At 40.5% G+C, this 24,883-nt stretch overlaps 1 protein-coding gene across 2 annotated transcripts in view; it reads left to right on the forward strand.

The window, feature by feature from the left end:
• GRID2 (glutamate ionotropic receptor delta type subunit 2) overlaps nt 1-24,883 on the forward strand; it is a 1,987,749-nt gene that overhangs the window by 741,962 nt on the left and 1,220,904 nt on the right. For both annotated transcript variants that reach the window (XM_073638161.1, XM_073638172.1), the window contains exon 3: nt 7,467-7,751. In XM_073638161.1, coding sequence (XP_073494262.1) covers nt 7,467-7,751 — 285 coding nt within the window. The remainder of the gene's footprint in view (nt 1-7,466; nt 7,752-24,883) is intronic.

Consider the following 24,883-nt stretch of genomic DNA (forward strand, 5'->3'; position numbering starts at 1 on the left):
AGGGTTTTGAACTTGAGTCCCTGGGCAATGGGGAGCCAGTTAAGGGATTGACAGAAGGGAGAGGCCGGGGAATAGCGGGGGGAAAGGTGGATTAGTCGAGAAGCAGAGTTTAGGATTGATTGGAGGGGCATGAGAGTGTTGGAAGGGAGGCCACAGAGCAGGACGTTGCAGTAGTCGAGGCAGAAGATGATGAGGGCATGCACTAGTGTTTTTGCAGAGTCTTTGCTGAGGAATGCGTGGATGCAGGAGATATTTCTGTGCTGGAGTAAGGAGGAAGTGGAAAGGCTTGGATATGTGGTTTGAAGGAGAGATCAGAGTCCAGGGTTACCCCAAGGCAACGAGCTTGTGGGACTGGGGAGAGTGAACAGCCATTGACGTTGAAGGATAGGTCAGATGGGGGGGATAAATGAGAGGGTGGAAAGATGATGAATTCTGTTTTATCCATGTTAAGTTTTAGAAATCTGGCAGAGAAGAAGGATGAGATGGCAGACAGACATTGTGGGATTTTGGTTAGTAGTGAGGAAATATCGGGTCCAGAGAGGTAGATCTGTGTGTCATCAGCATAGAGGTGATACTGAAAGCCGTGAGACTCTATGAGCTGTCCAAGGCCAAAGGTGTAGATGAAGAAGAGAAGAGGTCCTAGAACTGAACCTTGGGGGACACCGATAGATAGGGGCAAGATGAGGAGGTGGTACGTGAGTGGGAGACACTGAATGTCCTGTCTGTTAGGTATGAGGAGATCCAAGATAGGGCCAAGTCCATGATGCCAAGAGATGAGAGAATCTGTAGTAAGAGGGAAAGGTCGACTGTGTCGAAGGCACATGACAGGTCCAGGAGGAGGAGGATGGAGTAGTGTCTCTTGAATTTGGCGGAGAGTACGTCGTTGGTGACTTTTTCAGGGCAATTTCAGTCGAGTGATGTGGTTAGAAGCCAGATTGTAATCAGTCAAAGAGGGAACATGAGGAGAGATGGGAGGACAGTTCAAGGTGGACATGTTCTTCTAGTAGTTTTGAGGCATAGGGGAGAAGTGATATGGGGCGGTAGCTAGTCAGAGAGGATGGGTCAAGGGAGGGCTTTTTGAGGATGGGTATGATTGAGGTGTTTTTGAAACATGAGGGGAAGACACCGGTTGTTAGTGACAGGTTGAAGAGGTGGGTTAGGGTTGGGATGAAGACTGTGGTAAGGTTGGGGATGAGGTGGGACGTTATTGGATCAAGTTCGCAGGTGGTGAGGTGTGATTTGGAGATTAAAGAGGAGATTTGACCTTCTGTAATGGTTGAGAAGTGGGGTTTGGAGGAGGAAGGTTGAGTAGATATGAGGAGGGGTTGTGGGGACTTTAGTCAAAAGATTTGTCTGATGGTATCACTCTTCTGCTTGAAGAATGAGGTAACGTCTTCAGCTGAGATGAGAGAAGAGGGATGAGGCGCTGGGGGAAGGAGGAGAGAATTGAAAGTATTGAATAGCTGTCAAGGGTTGTAGGACATGGAAGATATGAGAGATGAGAAGTATGTTTGTTTTGCTGCTGTAAGTGTGGACTTGAAAATAGTGAGGGACTGTTTGAATGAGATGAAGTGCTCAATGGAGTGGAACCTTTTCCATCTCCGCTCATCAACCCTGGAGGCCCGCCGCAGTTCTTTAGTAAGGTTGGTGTGCCAGAGTTGCCTGTTGATTGTGCAAGCTTTGGTATGTGTGAGAGGGGTGATCGAGTCAAGAGCTGCAGCTATTGTGGTGTTATATAAAGCAGCAGCAACATCTACGTCATGTAAAGAATTTATGTCTGTAAGAGGGAGGAGGGATTCAGAGAGTGAGTGTAGGTCAAGGTGTTTGAGGTTTCTGTGAGGGTGTGCAAGTTTGTGGAATGGGGATTGTAGACCTGGAGAGGTTAGAGGTTAGAGAATGTGAGTAGGTTGTGGTCAGAGAGAGGGAGAGGAGAGTTAGAGAGGCTATAAAGGGAACAGAGGTGGGTGAAGATGAGGTTCAGCGTGTGGCCATCTTTATGAATGGCTGCAGAAGACCATTGAGCAAGGCTAAAGGAGGACGTGAGGGATAGGAACTTAAAGACAGATGAGTGGGAAGTGTCAATGGGGAGGTTGAAGTCACCCATTATGTATAGTGGGGATGTCGGCGGAAAGGAAATGAAGCAGCCTGGTAGTGAAGTGGTCGAAGAAAGTGGTGGCTAGCACTGGGGGTCGGTAAATGACGGCCAGTTGGAGGTTGGAGGGGAAGTAGATGCGCATACAGTGCACCTCAAATGAGGGGAGTGTAATGGAGTGTGGCAGTGGGATTTGGGTGAAGGCACAGGTATCTGACAGGAGAAAACCTAGGCCTCCACCATGTCTGCCGTTGTGGCGGGGAATGTGGGAAAGGTGGAGTGCACCATACGAACGTGTGGCTGGGGAGGCTGTGTCAGAGGGGGTGAGCCAGGTTTCAGTGATGGCGAGGAAGGAAAGTTTGTTAGTAATGAAAAGGTCGTGGATGTAAGAAAGTTTGTTGCAGATGGAGCGAGCATTCCATAGAGCTCCTGTTAGTGCAACTGAGGAAGTGGGGATTAATTGAATGGGTATGCTTGTGGAAGTTCGTAGATAGGAGCTAGAAGTGACTGTGGGGATATGGCGAGGAGGACCAGGATTTGGAGAGATGTCGTTGGTAGTGAGAAGGAGTAGAGAAAGCATTAGCAGGTAGGAGTAGGAGATAGCATGAGGTGGCTGTCTGTGTTTGGAGATACAGGATTGAATGTTGAGGAATAATTCTGAGGAGGAGGTGAGATGAATGGGGAGGATGGAGGGAGAGATGAAGAGTTCCTTGCTAGGTGTAGGGATTTGAGGGGTTACTAGAAAGTGGAGGACTATAGGGGAAAATTTGAAAGCTAACAGAAACATAGTTAAAAGAGAGTAAGTGGTCAAAGTGTTGGTTACCTGACTCCTGCCATGACTAACAGCCTCTGAAGTAACTGCTACTTATCTCCAAAGCCACTTTGCACAAGATGATGCGTGCACAATCCAGCACGCGTGCACCCTTTAAGGAGCTTCTAAATATATAGGGTACACTAAACCATCAGGTGAGGGGCATTGTGGGAGCTGCTTGTGGCTAAATTAGCAGCTGCTCACATCACCAGGAAATGGCTAGGTGATCAAAGACAGAGCTAGGACTCTGTAGGCTCTGTAGTTTAGCACCTCTAAACATCAGATAAAATCTACAGTGGGGAAAGGACAGACATATGTGAGTATTGAATGGAATGTGACAGATAGCAAAGCAGAAATATCAAGCAGAGAATTGTACCATTAAGTTGTTGCAGGGAAGCAGAGCAATAGATGACATATACAGCAAGTAGAGGGAATGTGCAAAAGCAGAAAGCTAGAAAGGAAACGGCCAGCATCTATAGTACATAATGGTAATATGTAATTTTTAATTACTTCCACTATTTCTGTACTTTTTTTTACATTTATAAAAGTAACATCCAACTTCTATAGTACACATTGTCTATAGTAGATAATGGCCCAGTATCATTTTTAATTACTTGCAGTATTTATTTCCTTTCATTACAATTTGAATGGAAACATCCAGCATCTATAGTACATAATGACACCATGTAGTTTTTAGTTACTACAAATATTTCTGTAGTTTCTGTACATTTAGAAAGGAATTGCCCAATTATATTTCATAATGGCATTGTGTAATTTTAATTACTTCCAGTATTTCTTTACTTTCTTTACATTTACATAATGGCACCATATCATTTTTAATTTCTTCCACTATTTCTGTTCTTTCATTACATTTTTAAATGAATCGTCCACCATCTGTAGTACAGTACATAATGGCATTATGTAATTTTAATCACTTACAGTATTTCTTTACTTTCTCTACATTTAGAAAGGAAACGTCCAGCATCTACAGTACACAGCATCTGTAGTAGATAATGGCGCTATGCAATTTTTAATTACTTCCAGCATTTATTTACTTTCATTATATTTAGAAAGGAAATTTCTAGCATGGCATTGACAATCTTTATGCCATATTGTAAAATCTGGAACCTTTACATTCAAGTGAGTGGTATGCATCTTTCAAGTGTTTCAGGTCTCTATGACCCTTACTCATAACATTTACATTTATATTAATTTTTAAACACTCTTTTCAACTAATTGTAACCAGTGTCGGGCTGGAGTTCTAAGGGTCCATCTGTAACATTGACTCTAAGGGCCCAATGTTCATCTACATGTCATTTGTTCACAGATTTCCATCTGCCTCTTTACAATAATAAACTAGGTAGTTTCTTAAAAGAACTATGTGATGCTGCCTATGTCTGTACATGGTGAATCAAGTCTATTGTGCCAATCTCTGCTCGTGTTGGGGGGGTCAATTCCTGCTTGGCGGCCCACCGGAGGATTTAACTGTTCACCTGTGGGCGAGTCCAAGCCTAATTGAAACCTATGGGCCAGTCCATGCCTATTGGGCATTCAATCAATATTTGCATTCATTTTTTATGCTGCCATCCAGTGCATGTTGATGATGCTTTGGAGGCTGCAATCTTAAGGTTTTCACGTTAACTGCTAGGATATTGACATACATTCTAGCATGACATTTATATGTTTTATCTCCGTAAATAAACCTTTTCATGCAGAGGCAGCTATCTCAGCAATCTGCTATTCTTCTTGCTCTTTAATAAGGGGAAAACATGACAAGGTAGACATGTACTATAGCCAACCATTCAGAAAAGCACACAGAGCAGCTCTTTATTCCAGCCCATAGAGGAGGTACTACCGTAAAGGGGGAAACGCTAGATGACATACACGTGCTCTAATAGATCATATTCGTAAATTTTGTTTAAATATTCACACCCCTTTGGGATTAAATAGTTACATAATATACAATTCAATAATTTATATAGAGGAAAAAGTAGCTATTAGTGTTTTATGATAAAAACAATAGATTATTATCTAAAATAATATGTAAAGATGTCACTTCGGAAGTATTTCTGATGGAGCCCAGGGATCATTTTACACGCTGAAGTATCTGAAATACAAATGATGGATACTTAGAAATCTTGTTACCAAGGCAACATTGTCACATGTATGGAATTTTCAGTCTGAAGAATATCTGTCTCTGCTGATAATTTAAATATTAGTTGGAATAACTTTCTCCACATAGATCTGGTATAATACATGGAAGGTCTGAATAAATAGCCATTAATTAACAACTAATATATAAAAGATAAATCAGAAAATTTACTTAGATGAAAGTCCTATAAGGACTCTGTAAGTTCAGCACTGAACAAAACATTTTTGCTTCTTCTCACAGAAAACACAATTTGCTGCCATAGTCCGTAAAGGGATTTTCTCATGAATATTCATTAGGATACATCACTAGGATACTCCATTTTCAAATCAGTGTGGTCAAAGTGCTGGTATTCTCACCAATCACTGGAATGTAGTGCTATGAAACCAAACGTCCCGACTCCTCTGTGAAACAATGTGATACAAAATGCAAAACATAAATATGAAAACCCCAGATAAATATACAATTTTAGAACAGAATCAGTGCCTCTTGCCCTATTTTATGCTGCTATCAGATTAGAACGCATAAACCTAGTGTGTAGATTCCATTTATCCCCTTCACACCGCGGCCATGTTCCATTTTTTCATCTTCGTTTTTTCCTCCCCTTCTTCCAAGAGCCATAACTTTATTTTTTTGTCCACATAGCCATATGAGGGCTTGTATTTTTACTGGATGAGTTAAAATTGCTGATAAAGTGCAATTCCACAATAATTTGTGTTTTTTTTTATTTACCGTGTTCACTATATGGTAAAACTGAGCAGGCAATATGATCCCCCAGGTCAGTATGATTAGACAGATACCGAATATGGACATAATTTTTTTCTATTTAAGTGGTGAAAACATAATTGGAAATTTGTAAAAAATAAAAAAAAATTTGCATGTATCGCCATTTTCCAAGAGTCGAACTATTCACAATTTTCAGGATATGGTGCTGAGTGAGGGTGTATTTTTTTGTGCCCTGAGCTGATATTTTACTGATACTGCTTTGGGGTCAGTATGATGTTTTGATCTCCTGTTATTGAATTTTATTGCAATGTTGTGGCAGCCAATAATTTTGTCATTTCGATTTTTTTCTCATTACGCTGTTTACCGATGAGATTAATTTATTTTATATTTTGTTATATCAGACTTTTACGAATGCAGCAATACCAAATATGTGTATTTTTTAATTGATTTATTTTTATTTGGGCAAATGGGGGGGTTGAATTAATTTATTTTTTTCAGGATTTTAAAAATATATATATTTTTTATTACTTTTTACTGTATTTAATAGTCCCTTTAGAGGACTTGAAGTTGCTATCATCTGATTGCTTTTACTTTACATACAGTGCATCAGCGCTGCTGTGTATAGCAAAAATCATGGTCTCCTATGAATGCCAGCTAAATGGTGGATTTCATAATAGAATCACCATGACAAGCATGGAGGTCTTCAGCAGACCACCCCGGCTACCCATCAGTACTGTGATCACGGAATGACGCTCCCCCCTGCCAGCACATGTTAAATGCCGCTGTTATAGATTGACAGTGGCATTGAACATGTTAACAGCCATGTGTGGAGCTTCGCGCCTCATGCTGCTGTTGGACGCAGATGATGGCTGAACATTTCAGCCATCATCTGTCGGAAAAGGTGTGGGCTTGGCGTGCAACTCCGCATCAAAGTCAGGTACTTGATGTTACTGTAAGTCATTTGTCGAAAGGGTTTCAGAAATTATGTAGAAATGGTTTTCCAGGTCAATGTTGCATAGGTTTATATATTGCAGCATTCATGGATATCTATACTGCTCTTTATATGCCTATATTGTATATGAAGGCATATAGATATATTTATTTAAGGCATCCATGAGAGTAAAAGTTTTGTATATTTCTACCTACTGTATGTGATATTATAGAGCATATTATCTATATTAGAGGTATAGCTTCTGCAATACTAAATGATGTCGGTGTATAGTGTCCTACTAAATACCTGTAGCTACGTTGTATAAGACCATGTGGACTTACTTCGACACAGAATATGAAGCCTGACAGTAACAATACAATAGGTTTAAATCAGACACATACAAGCTTACATGGTATAGGGGAGCTTGCTAACTATACTCAATTTTTTAGCTTTGCTAAATGTTTATTAGATGTTTGGAAAATGTCTATTTGTGTAAAAATATCCATTTAGACAATGTCAGCCGAGTTGCGGTACATCTAAAACAATCTTCAAAAGGACGTTGAATTTATATGAAAAACCATGTACACAAGTGAAATGTAAATATAAAATTGAAATTGTTCAAGCCACAGAGTATTTATCAAGATTTGTAGACTGTATGCGTTATTACATTTAGCATGCCTGTGTCAGCCATTTCCAGCATGAGTAGCGTTGCATACATGTGTCAATGTCATCTCAAATATAATTTTGTTTCTTTCAGCTTGTGACCTTATGAACCAAGGCATATTGGCCCTTGTCAGCTCTATCGGATGTGCATCAGCAGGATCTTTGCAAGCGCTGGCAGATGCAATGCATATTCCTCATCTTTTCATGCAACGATCCACAGCGAGGACGCCAAGAAGTAGTTGTGGGCTCAACAGGAGCACCAGGATTGATGATTATACATTGTCTGTCCGCCCCCCAGTCTATCTGAATGATGTTATCTTAAAAGTCGTCACGGAATATGCCTGGCAGAAATTCATCATCTTTTACGACAACAACTATGGTAATTTCTTCCACATTTTTGCATAAAATATAGGAAAGCTCCCACATTTTCATACCCTCCATCACTGTTTTAAGAATAGATAGAAAAGAATTCTTTAAGTCCAAAAATATTTGCATGTTATATTTTAAACCTGTAGAGACAGAGCAGCATAAAAATGGAAATTGCTACAGCTAAGCATCCTGATAAAAAACAAACTCAGCTAAATTTTATCTAAATTTTATCCATAGTATTCTAGCTTTTTTGCTCTTAAAAATACTGTTTTGTGTTTATACACTGAGCATGTGCATGATAGCAAGACAGGTATCATTTGTATGTGTATTTATGCAAATGTCTTTGTGTGTGTATATATGTGTGTGTGCATCTGTGTATATGTGTCTATGTGCATGTGTACGTGTATGTATGTGTGTGCATGTGTGTGTATGTGTGTGTATGTGTCTGTGTATGTCTGTCTACAGTATGTGTGTACATGTGTGTATGTGTGTCTATGTGCATGTGTGCATGTATGTAAGTGTATATGTGTGTGTATGTGTGTGTATGTGTCAGTGTATGTTTGTCTACAGTATGTGTGTGCATCTGTGTATATGTGTCTATGTACATGTGTGTGTGTATGTATGTGTGTGTATGTGTCTGTGTATGTATGTCTACAGTATGTGTGTGTGTGCATCTGTGTATGTGTGTCTATGTGCATGTGTGCGTGTATGTATGTGTATATGTGTGTGTATGTATGTGTATTTGTGTGTGTATGTGTCAGTGTATGTCTGTCTACAGTATGTGTGTTGTGTGCATCTGTGTATATGTGTCTATATGCATGTGTGCGTGTGTGTATGTGTGTGTATGTGTCTGTGTATGTCTGTCTACAGTATGTGTGTGTGTGCATCTGTGTATGTGTGTCTATGTGCGTGTATGTGCGTGCAAATTTGAAACAAAAGTGAAAGTCATTTTTAAGATCAAAAGTGTTAATTTCATTTTCAAAACAATTTAGAAGCATGGCTGCAAATTAAGATATTGTGTTCAATGTAAGATGGGAGTTGTACAGAGCCCCAATGTGTCAATTATAGCCTACATTTTAGTTGTAACTGCGTCTAATTTCATACAGAAGCATAAAGAAGTTTGCAACACGTTTCATCGGTGACTTTATGATATATGAGATAGTCTTCCCTTTGACTATTCATTCTAGAGAATAATACCTTGGGCAGCACTGTGGCCCAGTGGTTAGCACCGCAGTCTTTTAGTGCTGGGGTCCTAGGTTCAAATTCCATCAAGCACAACATCTGCAAGGAGTTTGTATATTCTCCCCGTATTTGCTTAGGTTTCCTCCAGGTTTCTGGTTTCCTCCCACACTTCAAAGTTATACTGATAGGAAATTTAGATTGTGTTATATATATATATAGTGTGTGGTAATGTCTGTAAATCACTGTTGAATTATGACACTATATAAGTGAGTAACATAAATTAATTTAGTGCTGTATGGAGGCACCAAATAGCTGCAGAGTGACATAAAACCTCTGACATACAAGTGCTTCTCACTTAATTAGAATATTATCAAAAGATTAATTAATTTCAGTTCTTCAACACAAAAAGTGAAACTCATATTATATAGAGTCATTACAAACAGAGTGATATTTTTCAAGTGTTTATTTCTGTTAATGTTGATGATTATGACTTACAGCCAATGAAAACACAAAAGTCATTATCTCAGTAAATCAGAATAAGTAACAAAAAACACTTGTAAAGGCTTCCAATTTGTTTATAAAGGTCCCTTAGTCTGTTTCAGTAGGCTCAACAATCATGGGGAAGACTGCTGACTTGACAGATGTCCAGAAGGCAGTGATTGACACACTTCACAAGGAGAGTAAGCCACAAAAGGTCATTTCTAAAGAAGCTGGCTGTTCACAGAGTGCTGTATCCAAGCATATTAATGAACAGTTGAGTAGAAGCAAAAAGAATGGTAGAAAAAGGTACACAAGCAACCAGGATAACCGCAGCCTTGAAAGGATTGTTAAGAAAAGGCCATTGAAAAATTTGGGGGAGATTCACAAGGAGTGGACTGCTGCTGGAGTCATTGCTTCAAGAGCCAACACACACAGACGTATCCTAGACATGGGCTACAAGTGTCGCACAAGTTCCTTGCGTCAAGCCACTCATGACCAATAGACAACGCCAGAAGCATCTTACCCGGCCAAGGAGAAAAAGACATGGACTGTCACTCAGTGGTCCAAGGTGTTGTTTTCAGATAAAAGTAAATTTTGCATTTCATTTGGAAGTCAAGGTCCCAGAGTCTGGAGGAAGAGTGGAGAGACACACAATATAAGCTGCTTGAGGTCTAGTGTGAAGTTTCCACAATCTGTGATGGTTTGGGGAGCCATGTCATCTGCTGGTGTAGATCCACTGTGTTTTATCAAGACCAAAGTCAGCGCAGCCGTCTACCAGGAAATTTTAGAGCACTTCATGCTTCCCTCTGCCGACAAGCTTTTTGGAGACGGAAATTTCATTCTCCAGCAGGACTTGGCACCTGTCCACGCTGCCAAAATTACCAATACCTGATTTAAAAACAAAAGTATCACTGTGCTTGATTGGCCAGCAAACTCGCCTGACCTTAACCCCATAAAGAATCTATGAGGTATTGTCAAGAGGAAGATGAGAGACACCTGACCCAACAATGCAGATGAGCTGAAGGCTGCTATCAAAGCAACCTGGGCTTCCATAACACCTCAGCAGTGCCACAGACTGATCGCCTCCATGCCACACCTCATTGATGCAGTGATTGATGCAATATGAGCCCCGACCAAGTATTGAGTGCATTTACTTAACAAACATTTCAGTAGGCCAACATTTCGGATTTTAAAAACATTTTTCAAGCTTTTGTTATAAAGTATTCTAATTTACTGAGATAATGAATTTTTTGTTTTCATTGGCTGTAAGCCATAGTCATCAACATTAACAGAAATAAATACTTGGAATAGATCACTCTGTTTGTAATGACTCTATATATTATATGAGTTTCACTTTTTGTATTGAAGAACTGAAATGAATCAACTTTTTAATGATATTCTAATTTAGTGAGAAGCACTTGTAGTATCAGGGCTGGACTGGGACTGAAATTCAGTGCTGTCCACTCCCTGCGTGCTTTCAAATTCCACCTTCCTTCCTTCTATGAGGTCCCTATTACTAATATTGGAAGAAATTAATATATACCTGAAGACCTATAATACCAATAATATCGCTATATAAGAATAAATAAGCTCATAGCTCTTTATATACAGTACAGTATGATGTCCTCCACAGCTTCCTATAAACAGTATGATGTTCCCGCAGCCCTTCATATACAGTACAAAGTCACCACCACTCCCTTTACATGATGGCTGATGGTTTGATGCCCCCATTCCTCCCTATACACAGTATGATGGACATCACAGCCACCTATGCATAGTTTGAGGTCACTACCAGCCCCTCCAACTATCAAGCTCCATAATATAAAAAAAAGAAAAAATCTCAAAATCTGATTCTGGTAATCCTGGTTTCCTATCCACTGCAGCCTGCATTTTCTCTTCTAACAGGTGGCGCAATGTTGTGATGTCACAGAATCACCAAACATACCATGCTTTGCGTCAACTTCCTTCAGGCCGCAAGTCAGAAGCAGCCAGCAGCTGATAGCTCTCTGCTCTACTGCAGCTCCCAACAGTATCGGCATCCTGAGGACACCAATACTGTTAATCCCTTCACGACATATGACATACTGGTCCAACATATGTTAGCTTTTCTTCTATAATGTGGGTCTGTATCTTTCCCAGTAGATGATGGCTGTGTTATTCAACCATCACCTGCTCCTAAAATCCATGAGTAGGGGAGAGTTTCATCCACATTGCTTAATCTGTTAAATGCTACTACTAATTTCTGACAACAACATTTAAGAGCGTACAGCCCAGATGACACGTTCTTCCAATTAAGGTCTCGGGATGCTGATAGATTGCCTATGGCCACCGGGGTTCAGTTGAAGACCCCTGGGACTCCTATGAATGCCAACCTGTGGTTGGCATTTGAAGGAGAACAGATTTTTCCTTTGCATAGCAATACTGTGGATGATCACAGAGATCACAGATACAAGTTCCCTAAGGACACTACACAATACAGTAAAAGTTATAAAAATTGTTTTAAAAATATTAACAATAACATTTAAAACTACCGATCTTCCCCCCCATTATAATAAAGAATTAAAAAAATAAAATAATAAACTTATTTTGTATCGCCAGAATTTCATATTTTCAGCTGATGCAACCCCCAAAAAATGCAATATGAAGTGATCAAACCTTCGCATTTACCCCAAAAAGGGTATTTTTTCATTCGTGTTTTCTCAAATATCACATGATAAAAAGGATGATTTTATTCAAAAATACAAGAAGAACCACAAAACACAAACCCTTGTGTTACTGTATCCACAGAAAGCTTAAAAAGTTAAGGATCTAGGAAGTAAGGGAGGGAAAAGAAAAAGCGCAAAAAATGGAAAATTGTCATGTTGGGAAGGGGTAAAAGTGTTGCACACCAGTGCAACCATTACATGAGACCAAACTAATAGATTCTTTTAAATTATTGTGTCATGGTAGATATTAGTAATGCTTAAATGCCATAAGTCATCATCATGTTTTATCACTATTATGCTGCCTACACAGAAACAAAAATCTGTGGTTTAAAATATTAGAAAAGTGCATTAGTAATACCATTATCTTTCCTATATCCCATATAACTAAAAGTCAGTGATTTCAAGTTCCCGTAAGTTGACTAAAAGGAATCATTAAAAGGGTTTTCTGAAGATAAGTCTTCAGCAACTCACTACTCTCTAGCTTCCTACTTGTGCTTCTGAAATTTGATATGCAGGTCAGTTTCATGTTTATGTTTCTGGTCCAAACTGTGTGATCTCCAATGCTGATAGTTAAGGCAGTTTTGCCTCTGCCGCATCAGAAGAGCAAGACAGTAAAGCTGCCGAGATCCACCAATCTGAAAATAAAATAATAAATAAATCTATTTGGCAGGATTGAGGGAAGGCTTTTTCCTGATGAGCAAAACTAATTTGTCTAAAGACATTATATTAACCCCTTAACGACTGCTGATATGCATTAAAACGGCGGCCGCTATCATGCCTTATTCCCTCATCGTCGTTTTAAAATGGCGATTGAGAATAAGTCTATAGCGCCACCCAGAGTACAAAAATCTCTGGGATCTCAGCTACCAGGTGTAGCTGAGACTCTGGAGAACAAGATAAGGCCCAGATATTCTGATCCCAGATCACATGATCATCGTTATTCAATGAATAACGGCGATCACGTAAAAAAAAGAGTACCCGCTATTAAATTAATTAATGAATTAATCTTTTCTGACATGATATACATGTCAGAGGAGAGAGAAGTGAGGTCCATAAGCCCCCCCGATACCGCTGCCATTCCCCAGGCCCTCCTGTTCCATCCCACTGCCGTCCGCCTCTTCCTCCTGAAAAAAAATGATGGGTGCATGCACAGTGCACCCACCAAGATCTACTGGCCAACACCAGGCAACAGCAGGTTACCCTGTTACCCCTGTGAAAGTAAAAAAATTGAGGCTAAAATAAAATTTTTGTGTTCATTTTTTCCTTTCACATTCCATTAATTCCTGTAAAGCTTCTGAAGGGTTAATAAACTGCTTGAATGTGGTTTTGATGACTTTGAGGGGTGCAGTTTTTAGAATGGTGTCTCTTTTGGGTATTTTCTGTCATATAGGCCCATTAAAGTCACTTCAAATGTGATGTGGTCCCTAAAAAAATGCTTATATGAATTTTGTTGGAAAAATGAGAAATTGCTGATCAACTTTTAACCATTCTAACTTCCTAACTAAAAAAAAATATGTTTAGAAAATGATGCAGATGTAAGGTAGACATATGTAAAATGTTATTTATTAACTATTTTGTGTGACATGATTCTCTGATTTAAGGGCATAAAAATTTTAAGTTTGAAAATTGCAAAATTTTCAAATTTTTTGTCAATTTTTAATATTTTCCTAAATATATGCAAATTATATTGACCGAATTTTACCACTAACATGAAGTATAATAAGTCAAGAAAAAAGAATTTCAGAATCACTGGAATCCATTGAAGCTTTCCAGAGTTATTACCTCATAAAGTGACACTGGTCAGATTTAAAAAAATTTGGCCTGGTCATTAAAGAGGATATCTGGGACTTAAAAAGGCATGCTAGCAGAGGCAACTACCTGCCTGTTGTACCCAGAGTCGATCATTCACCGCTCCTGCAAGAGATTCAGCTATTTCCTGTCAACAGAGCAGCAGTTTCTCTTCCTGTTGTCAGGTCGGGATTACTCTTGTCATGCTTTCCCCAATTAGGCAGCAGAGAGACAGCTGTCAATCAGCATGATATAAGTGGTCCCCCCTGTCAACAGGAAGAGGAACTGCTGCAGTGTTAACAGGGAGTAGCAAAAGGGTCAATGACCGGCGCTGGGTACAACAGACAGGTAGTTGCGTCTGTTAGTAACTATATGCCTTTTTTTTAAGTCTCAGATAACCACTTTAAGGTCAAAAATAGCTCTGTCACTAATGGGTTAAGAAAGTTGTCAAAATAAAAAACCCTTTTATTTTACTCCCCTTTTTGTATGCATATTTATATTCACCTAGGGGAAGAATGTATGTTCTTTTTTTCTATTATCGAACCCTTTCCCTTGTTGGTATTAGCACCATGTCATGTGCTGCCTAAGGGACATTTTTAATGGAAAAAAAATCTTGCGAATTTCATTGTGTATTTGCAATTATATTATATTTTCCTGCCGAATTACTACAAATTTTACCATGCTCATTGAAGGGGGTCAAATAAAGTTGCAGTCACATAAATTGACTCTCCAGGTATAAATTCTGCAATGTATCAGCTCTGTGTAAACATACTTCATAATTTATCTCAAAGATGTAATTTTTATCAATTATTTTTATAGTGTTCCAAGAATTAAAGTGATATTTATACATTTTAACTAAACATGAGGTGCATATTAAGCAGGATAGTTGCATCTGTCCTCAGACAAATAAATCTGTTGTTATTGCTATTAATCTACATAGATTGAAAATAATTCCATATGGCTGAGAAATTATAGCTAGAATATTATTATGGTTACCATAATTTTTTTAAATACATATGAATTCATACAATGTGGATTTATATACCGTATATTTATTTGTGTAGTTTTTTCAGTTCCTAAATCTACAGTACATGCATTATATGATTGCAATCAGTTACATTTCCCGCCCCATTAAATTGTAATTCAGCTTTGCGAGAGCCCTCAGATGAAGTAAAGTATTACTTGATAAATATGATATTGTTTCAAAACAGGAAAATTACTTTCTTTTGCATCATTTAACATTGCAAATGAATTAATCATTAATGTCAAAGCTGCCAAGTTTTCTAAAGAAAATGACAGTGATAGGTAGGAATGAAATGGGTCAATAACAAAGGTCTACGGTAATTATTAGACATTCAAAGGACTCCGCACAAAAATCTCTCATCATAGTGTTCCCTTTGGCATTGCAAGTGGCTTTTATATTCTACCAAAACTAATATTTGAAATAAATCTCACCATCAAAGTCTTGACGCCAAAGTACATTAATATTAATGAAATTCTAAATTAACAGAGCATGATTTTTTTTTTAAAATCCTACACATAATATATTTTGTAAAATAGCTAAGCAATTGTCGCAAAACAGATTTCAAAAACCCCTTTTGAGTAAATGTCGAGTTTTGAAAGCGTCAGATGTTTTGATAGGACACATCATAATTTAAAGCGAACCTGTCACTTGATTCATGCTGCCCAAACCATAGGCAGCATCCATCAGAACCTGACTTTGTGAGTGCAACCAGATATTTTTTTCTCCGAACCGCTGGAACTGCATAGCTTGAATAGAAGGCTGTGAGAGATGAGATGAATCAGCTGACACTTCTCCCCACCCCACTCCAGTTGATGGACAAATCTCTGGTGTGAGCACACACCAGAGAGATCTGGCAATTACCTGGAGTGGGGCAGGGAAAAATCGCAGCAGACTCACCTCTTCTCTGTTAGACATCTCTTCAAACTATATTTTCTATGAAACGCTGTAGTATTTCAGAGAAATACATACCTGCTGCCAGCAATCATGCAGCCACGCTCTGATTCATACTGCCCGTGGTTTGGGCAGCATGAATCAAGTGACATGTATCTCACTAACACAAAGCATTGCATTGGTTCTTCCTCTAATTAAGATACCAGTTACAATAGCACATTTTGCTCTAATATCTTATTTTTGAGATGACAGTAAGGTCACATTGATGTTGGTTAAAAATAATTTTACCATATAATAATATATCATTAGATCTTAGTGCCAACAAATGCTACAGCCTGTTTTGATTGACAGATCCTCGATGAAGTATGCTGAATCTATTTAAAAAAAAGAAATCAATAAATTCAACCAATACTAATTTGCATACTTTCTTAACTTGCTTCATATTTACAATATCTAACTTTTCTAAAATAAAGAAAAGAAAAAAAATAATAATCATTTTTCCAAGATATAGAATTATTTTGTGTGAAAATCTGGTATATTGCTTCATTTCTAGTGACGTTTATTATAATTTACATATTTCAGAAAACGAAACAGAGTGTAAATTAACATTTATATTAACATTTCCTTAAAGAAGCACTCCCATGTTTAGATTGTTTTATTGGATGTGCATGTAATGTATTGTGAGTGTATTAATATACTCACCTACCGATTCTTTCTCCGATGTCCAGCGCCGCTCTGCTCCTCTTCTCAGTGACATCACCACTCTTCAGACTCTCCAGGTTACACTGTGCTCTGAGAGTCTCCATGGATTTACATTGTAAAAGAAACTTCCGGCTCATACATAGGGTAGAGTGAGCCGGAAAGAGCAGTGACATTACTGAGAAGAGGAGCAGAACAAGGCAGGACACCAGAGAGAGCAGCGGTAGGTGAGTATATTAATACACTCACACTACCTTACATTCACATTCACTCACATTTAATAATGCAACATATTTATGGGAGGTCTTCTTTAAACATTGAAAGCTCAAGGAAGTACAGTATTACAGTTGTTACTGGTGGTACAAAAAAGCTTTAGAATGTTACAGATACAGAAATGTGCTCATAGTACATGTACACTAATGTCCCTCACTACAGCAACAATATGTTTAGTTTAGCAAGTGGAGACAAACCTCCTACAGTAGAAAGTGGTTAAAATCCATAGTCCATTATACTCCTATTCAAATGGCTTTATAGCTTTTTTTCAGGGAAAACACATAATTATCTCATCAATATGTAATGTGCAGAGGTGGATTTAAGATAGTGGACTCCCCTGGGTCCGAACCCACCTTTAGGAATCACATGGTTTCTGATCACAACAACTAATAGTCTAAAGAAATTAAAAGTCAGCTAGGCTTCCACTGTGAAAAACATTACGGCATCATGGCATCCCCTTCATAGAAGTTGCAGGGACATTAAAAGTAATATTAGAAATTAGGCCCTGATTCATCAATTAATTTAGCGACTTTTGACATTTTTACGACAGTTTTTCCCAGCTCTGTCAAAATAGGCGGAGCTGTGATGTGATGGGGGCACATCGGGGCGAAATACCATAGGTCATCTAATTCATGACAAACTGTGGTGTTCTCTATGCCAGAAATCCCAGTTCAGTCAGGGACTGGAGTAAGGTTTCTGGCGTGGCCCACAGAGGCGCACTCCACTTGACAGATGCTCCTCATTCATAAATGCTCTCATTAAAATTGGTGAGAAAATCACCGGTCTTGATGAATTGGAGCCTGAATGTATATTTATTTTAATTTTTGTTAGCCATGCTGTTTTTGAAAAAACAGTAGGCAATACATTTACATATAATTTATAATAATCCATTTGGACTTCAAAGTATAGAGACCTTTGTATTCTTGATCAACATTTTAACCTCTTCCTGGCTGGGTAGAATCCCTTAACAGCAATCAAATTACCATGATTTTCTAGGTTCCTAGATCTAAACGCTACTTATATACATAATGACTACTGGGCCTATGCGGCCAGAATAAATGTAAATAGATTACATGATACATTATGTTAAAAGTCAAAATTAACCTGCAACCTTCAAAGTATGTGGTAGGGTAAGGACTAGAGATCTGTTGCACCCAGTGAAACTTTAGTTCTCCTGATCAGACAGTGATTGAAAAGTAGAGATGAGCGTTGTTCTACTCGAACTGTTCGCCAATCTCAAATTCGAGCTGTTTTGGGCGGTGTTCGAGCAGTTCGGAGAACACGAACAATTTGAGAAAAATTCGGCTGTTCGAGGTTATGTTCGATAACTGTTCGTGCACCAAAATCATAACTGGATTTTTTCTCAGTAGTGATGAAAATTAATGTTAATACGCAGTTTGAGTGTACAGTGGGGTGGGGGGAGGGGCAGGGGATGGATCTCTGCAGGAACAATGAAGATCTCCATTTTTTTTTCTCTTTCCCGCATTTACAGTGGGGAGGTGCAATCTGTCAGCCTATCAGCAGCGCACACACGGAGCGAAGTGCTTTTTTTCACACAAGCAAGGGCATGTGTCATTGGCAGTGTATGTCACATGTCCTTGCCCTATAAGACCAAGCCATTTTCCCCGTCGCCACGATTTTCTCACTGCTGCAGCTGCGTGATAGACGGCACCGCTGTTGCTGTGTGCGCTATACCTTGTTAATTTCAAGCCAATTTTCGCACAAATATACAGATAGCTTGGGAGTAGGGAATAGTTGTGATTGCAGTCCTTTTAAGGACTAGGTTACAGCATTTCCTACGACTTTTATCAGGGAGGTCTGTGCTCTTAAATAGATAGGTTGTGGGAGTAAAGACTAATTGTAATTGGAGTCCTTTTCAGGACTAGGTTACATGAGTTCCTATCAGTTTTTGCCAGGCAGGTCTGTGCCAGTGCTGTGCAAGTTTTTTTCACAGCATTTGGCTGAATCTAGCAAAGCTAATCCTTTTTGGCCTATTGCAGAGTGTGTTAGTCAGTGGAGTAGCCTATCTGTGTTGCAAGATATACCACCTGTGTATAGAATACCAATTTTTTTACTGCACCTAGTGAAGTAAAATCTTTTGGGCATAGCATCATTCTATTAGTCCATCTATACTGACCTCCATCAGGTTGCAAATTAAAACTAATTTTTATCTGCATCTACAGTACCTCTGAAAAAATATTTGGGCTTCTAGCAGTGTGTGGGACTTGTTCTATTAGTCCATCTATACTGACCTCCATCAGGTTGCAAACTGAATATATTTTTTTCTGCATCTACCTCTGAAAAAATATTGGGCTTCTAGCTGTGTGTGGGTCTTGTTCTATTAATCCATCTATACTGACCTCCATCAGGTTGCAAACTGAATATATTTTTTTTCTGCATCTAGCTCTGAAAAAATATTTGGCCTTCTAGTAGTGTGTCGGACTTTCTCTATTAGTCCATCTATACTGACCTCCATCAGGTTGCAAATTAAAACTAATTTTTATCTGCATCTACAGTACCTCTGAAAAAATATTTGGGCTTCTAGCAGTGTGTGGGACTTGTTCTATTAGTCCATCTATACTGACCTTCATCAGGTTGCAAACTGAATATATTTTTTTCTGCATCTACCTCTGAAAAATATTGGGCTTCTAGCTGTGTGTGGGTCTTGTTCTATTAATCCATCTATACTGACCTCCATCAGGTTGCAAACTGAATATATTTTTTTTCTGCATCTAGCTCTGAAAAAATATTTGGCCTTCTAGTAGTGTGTCGGACTTTCTCTATTAGTCCATCTATACTGACCTCCATCAGGTTGCAAATTAAAACTAATTTTTATCTGCATCTACAGTACCTCTGAAAAAATATTTGGGCTTCTAGCAGTGTGTGGGACTTGTTCTATTAGTCCATCTATACTGACCTCCATCAGGTTGCAAACTGAATATATTTTTTTCTGCATCTACCTCTGAAAAAATATTGGGCTTCTAGCTGTGTGTGGGTCTTGTTCTACTAATCCATCTATACTGACCTCCATCAGGTTGCAAACTGAATATAATTTTTTTCTGCATCTAGCTCTGAAAAAATATTTGGCCTTCTAGTAGTGTGTCGGACTTTCTCTATTAGTCCATCTATACTGACCTCCATCAGGTTGCAAATTAAAACTAATTTTTATCTGCATCTACAGTACCTCTGAAAAAATATTTGGGCTTCTAGCTGTGTGTGGGACTTGTTGTATTAGTCCATCTATACTGACCTCCATCAGGTTGCAAACTGAATATATTTTTTTCTGCATCTACCTCTGAAAAAATATTTGGCCTTCTAGTAGTGTGTCGGACTTTCTCTATTAGTCCATCTATACTGACCTCCATCAGGTTGCAAATTAAAAATAATTTTTATCTGCATCTACAGTACCTCTGAAAAAATATTTGGGCTTCTAGCTGTGTGCGGGACTTGTTGTATTAGTCCATCTATACTGACCTCCATCAGGTTGCAAACTGAATATATTTTTTTCTGCATCTACCTCTGAAAAAATATTTGGCCTTCTAGTAGTGTGTCGGACTTTCTCTATTAGTCCATCTATACTGACCTCCATCAGGTTGCAAATTAAAACTAATTTTTATCTGCATCTACAGTACCTCTGAAAAAATATTTGGGCTTCTAGCAGTGTGTGGGACTTGTTCTATTAGTCCATCTATACTGACCTCCATCAGGTTGCAAACTGAATATATTTTTTTCTGCATCTACCTCTGAAAAAATATTTGGCCTTCTAGTAGTATGTCGGACTTTCTCTATTAGTCCATCTATACTGACCTCCATCAGGTTGCAAATTAAAACTAATTTTTATCTGCATCTACAGTACCTCTGAAAAAATATTTGGGCTTCCAGCAGTGTGTGGGACTTGTTCTATTAGTCCATCTATACTGACCTCCATCAGGTTGCAAACTGAATATATTTTTTTCTGCATCTACCTCTGAAAAAATATTTGGCCTTCTAGTAGTGTGTCGGACTTTCTCTATTAGTCCATCTATACTGACCTCCATCAGGTTGCAAATTAAAACTAATTTTTATCTGCATCTACAGTACCTCTGAAAAAATATTTGGGCTTCTAGCTGTGTGTGGGACTTGTTGTATTAGTCCATCTATACTGACCTCCATCAGGTTGCAAATTCAAAATAATTTTTTTCTGCATCTAACCCAGCCAATAGTTTTGGCCTAATACCACAGTTTGGCCACTCAGCTCTGCTCGGTTACCATCCATTGTTTTTTTGTGCAAACAACTCCAGAGTTGTGAATTAGTTAACCACCAAAATGAGTGGAAAAAGGCCTGCTGCTGGTGGAAAGGGGAATAGGCGTGTTGGGAAGGGGAAAAAAGGTTGTGTCCGTGGGGTAGGTGTTAAAGCAACAGTAACATCTGCAGAAGAAAGACCATCTTCCAGCCAAACTAAAATGTCTACTTCTTTTAGCGGACAATGTGATAAGATCCCTTTCTTACGGCCACGCCAATCGCTACAAATTCCAGATGAGGCACAAAAACAGCAGGTGCTTCAACGGATATCAAGTGCTCCTTTAAGTGGGCTCTCCTCCACATCAACTTCAACATCACAAATACTCCAGTCCTCAAAGGTGTCACCCAAATCGCACTTGCTTCCTCACAGCTCCCAAATCTCCAGCTGCCCGTCTGAGTATGAGGTAGAACAGATGGTTGAGTCTGCAGAGCTGTTTACTCATACTATAGCCTGGGAATCAGAGGTCGACTCCAGCGCTTCTGTGAATCCAGACGAGGAAATGATCTGCACTGATGCCCAGAATCTTTATGAGTCGGATCCAGGACCAGACGCAGAAGGTTCTGACCATAATGTAGACCCTCATTCCCAAACTGTAACTCCTGTTGGTGGAGACAATGAGGAAGACGATGATAAGACTCAAATACCTGATTGGAGCGACAACTTTAGTTTTTTGTCAGGGCAGGAACAGGTTGGCTCTGAGGACGACGGGTGTGATAACGCACAGGGTGATGATGATGAGGTCGGAGATCCCACTTACTGTCAACCCACAGTCAGCCAAGAGATGAGGTCAGCAGAGGAGGTGGAGGAAGATGCTAGTGACGACGAGGTCAGGTTGTGCCTTCCTGGACAGAGACGTAGTACTGGAAGCACGTCAACAACTGCATCCTCAAACACAACTCTGCCTCTCACCACAAGTCGTGGTGGCTCTTCAGGTCGCATGGGTGCTAAGCCTTGCATAGCCTGGGCATTTTTTCAGATCGATAAAGATGACCCAACTCGTGTTATCTGTAACATTTGTCAGCAAAAGCTAAGTAGAGGCCAAAAAATACATAGTTTGAGTACTTCATGCATGAACCGGCACATGGACATGAAGCATAAGTTGCAGTGGGAAGCTCAGTGTGCTACAATGCGGCCTAGCCGGCCGGGCCAACCACCGTCTGCCATATCTTGTGCATCCGCGACCTCTTCATCCTCTGTGACTGGGGGGACAGCAGTCACACCTGTTTTGGGGCGCAGACCTGCCACCTCTTTACCCGCAACAGCCAGCGTGATTGGCAGGTCATCATTTTCTTTGGAGGTGGTAACACCAGCTGGTGTTGAGCGCTGTCCGACATCGATAGCACCACCTTTGGATGAAGGCAACCTAACATGTCCGCCTGCATCTTCCTCACAGACCGGCAGTTTGCCGGGGACACCCTTATCAACCCCGTCTAAGCACAATAGCCAGCCCTCGGTCCCTCAGATGTGGACAAGTAAAAGACCATTTCCTCCTAGCCATGAGAAAGCTAAGAGGTTGAATTTCACCATCTGCAAGCTCTTGGCTACAGAAATGCTGCCTTTCCGCCTGGTGGACACAGAGGATTTTCGAGACCTTATGTACGTCGCAGTGCCCCAGTACCAGATGCCCAGTCGGCACTACTTCTCAAAGAAAGGTGTGCCTGCGCTCCACCAGCATGTCGCACACAACATCACCGCTTCTTTGAGAAACTCTGTGTGTGACAGGGTGCATTTCACCACAGACACTTGGACGAGTAGGCATGGACAGGGGCGTTACATGTCGCTGACTGGGCACTGGGTAACTATGGTGACAGCAGGACAAGGGGCTGCTGTCCAAGTCTTGCCGTCCCCACGAGTTGTGCATCAATCCTCTTTATGTCAAAGTTCCTCCACTGCTTCTGCCTCCTCAACCTCCTCTCGGTCTTCCACCTGCACCCAAAGCCTGTCTGGTCATGCCACAAGCTTTCTAACTGTGCAGAAGGGATCCTGCACACCTCCTTACTATGCTGGCAGTAGGGCTCAACATCATCAGGCGGTTTTTACATTGAAATGTCTGGGAAATGTGAGTCACACAGCTGAGGAGTTGTGGTCAGCTCTGGAGAACCAATTTCATGAATGGTTGTCTCCACTGGACCTGAAACCAGGGAAGGCCGTGTGCGACAATGCTGCAAACCTGGGTGCGGCCCTTCGCCGGGGCAATGTCACACACGTGCCTTGTATGGCTCACGTGTTGAACCTGGTTGTCCAGCAATTTTTAGCCCACTATCCCAGACTAGATGGCCTTCTGCAGAGGGCACGGTCGCTGTGTGCTCACTTCCGCCGTTCGCATCCCGCAGCTCAGCGACTTACATCTCTACAGAAGTCGTTGGGCCTGCCACTTCACCGGCTAAAATGCGATGTGCCTACCCGGTGGAATTCAGCTCTGCACATGTTGCAGCGACTGTGGCAGCACCGACAAGCCCTGGTGCAATACGTTCTGACATATAGCCTGGGCCAACGAGATTCAGAGGTGGGGCAAATCACGCTGGAGGAGTGGTCTCAGATCAGGGACCTATGCACCCTTCTGCACAGTTTTGAAATGGCGACGAAGATGTTTCGTGCTGACGATGCGATTATCAGCATGACTATTCCGGTGATTTACATGCTGGAGCACATGTTAAACAGAATTCGGAGTCAGGTGGTGGCACAAGAGGAGGTGGAGGAAGTAGAGGAGGAGGAGTTGTATGCGGAAGGGCTAACATCTGCAAGGTCCAGAAGGTCGGCAGCACCAAGTCGGCAGGCATGTGAGGGTGGGGGAGATGGTTTTACCAGGGCGCATGGTAGCAGCCAAACTAGTGAGGAAGGTGCAGGAGCCCAGGAAGAAGTGGAGGACGAACTGATGGAAGACTCATCAGATGAGGGAGACCTTGATCACATTTCTGTTGTGCGAGGTTGGGGGGAGAGGACAGAGGAAGGAAGCATGATTGTTACCTCGCCACCAACACAACAGGGACTTGGTGCTCCTGGATGCGCAACACACATGAGTGCCTTCTTGCTGCACTACCTGCAACATGACCCTCGAATTGTGAGAATTAGAAATAATCCTGACTACTGGGTTGCCACACTGTTAGATCCCCGGTACAAAAGTAAATTTGCAGAAATTATTCCTGCCATAGAAAGGGATGCACGCATGCAGGAGTATCAGCAGAGACTGTTGCAGAATCTTACATGTGCTTTTCCACAAAATACCAGTGGTGCACGTAGTGAATCTCACAGTTCCAACGTGCCAACCGTGGGACCGTCAAGTGTTCAGCACTCAAACCGTAACAGAACCACAGTATCTGCTGATAACATCAATTTTGCGGAATCATTTCACCACTTTTTTAGCCCATCCTTTGCAAGGCCACAGGAGACAAGAAGTCTGACACATAGTCAACGCCTAGAGACGATGGTACAGGAGTATCTCCAAGTAAACATTGAAGCCACGACTGTGTCACTGGACCCTTGCTCTTTTTGGGCTTCCAATCTGGATAAATGGCCGGAGCTAGCCACTTACGCCTTGGAGATCTTGTCATGCCCCGCAGCCAGCGTTCTGTCTGAACGTGTGTTCAGCGCTGCTGGTGGTGTGCTGACAGATAAGCGCACGCGGCTCTCCACTGATAATGTAGACAGACTCACGTTCATAAAGATGAACAAATCATGGATCCGAAACGACTTTTCTACCCCTGTGTCATCCTGGGGAGAGTAAAAGCTTGATGATTGGTTAAAATCACCCTACCAACCGTTTTAAGCTTTCAAATTACTAATCATGTTTATCTGTATCTTGACTGGAAAATAATTT

Source organism: Phyllobates terribilis, unplaced genomic scaffold, assembly GCF_046119375.1.
Source record: "Phyllobates terribilis strain yellow unplaced genomic scaffold, ASM4611937v1 Scaffold_1__5_contigs__length_1240528914, whole genome shotgun sequence".
Taxonomy (NCBI): Eukaryota; Metazoa; Chordata; class Amphibia; order Anura; family Dendrobatidae; genus Phyllobates; species Phyllobates terribilis.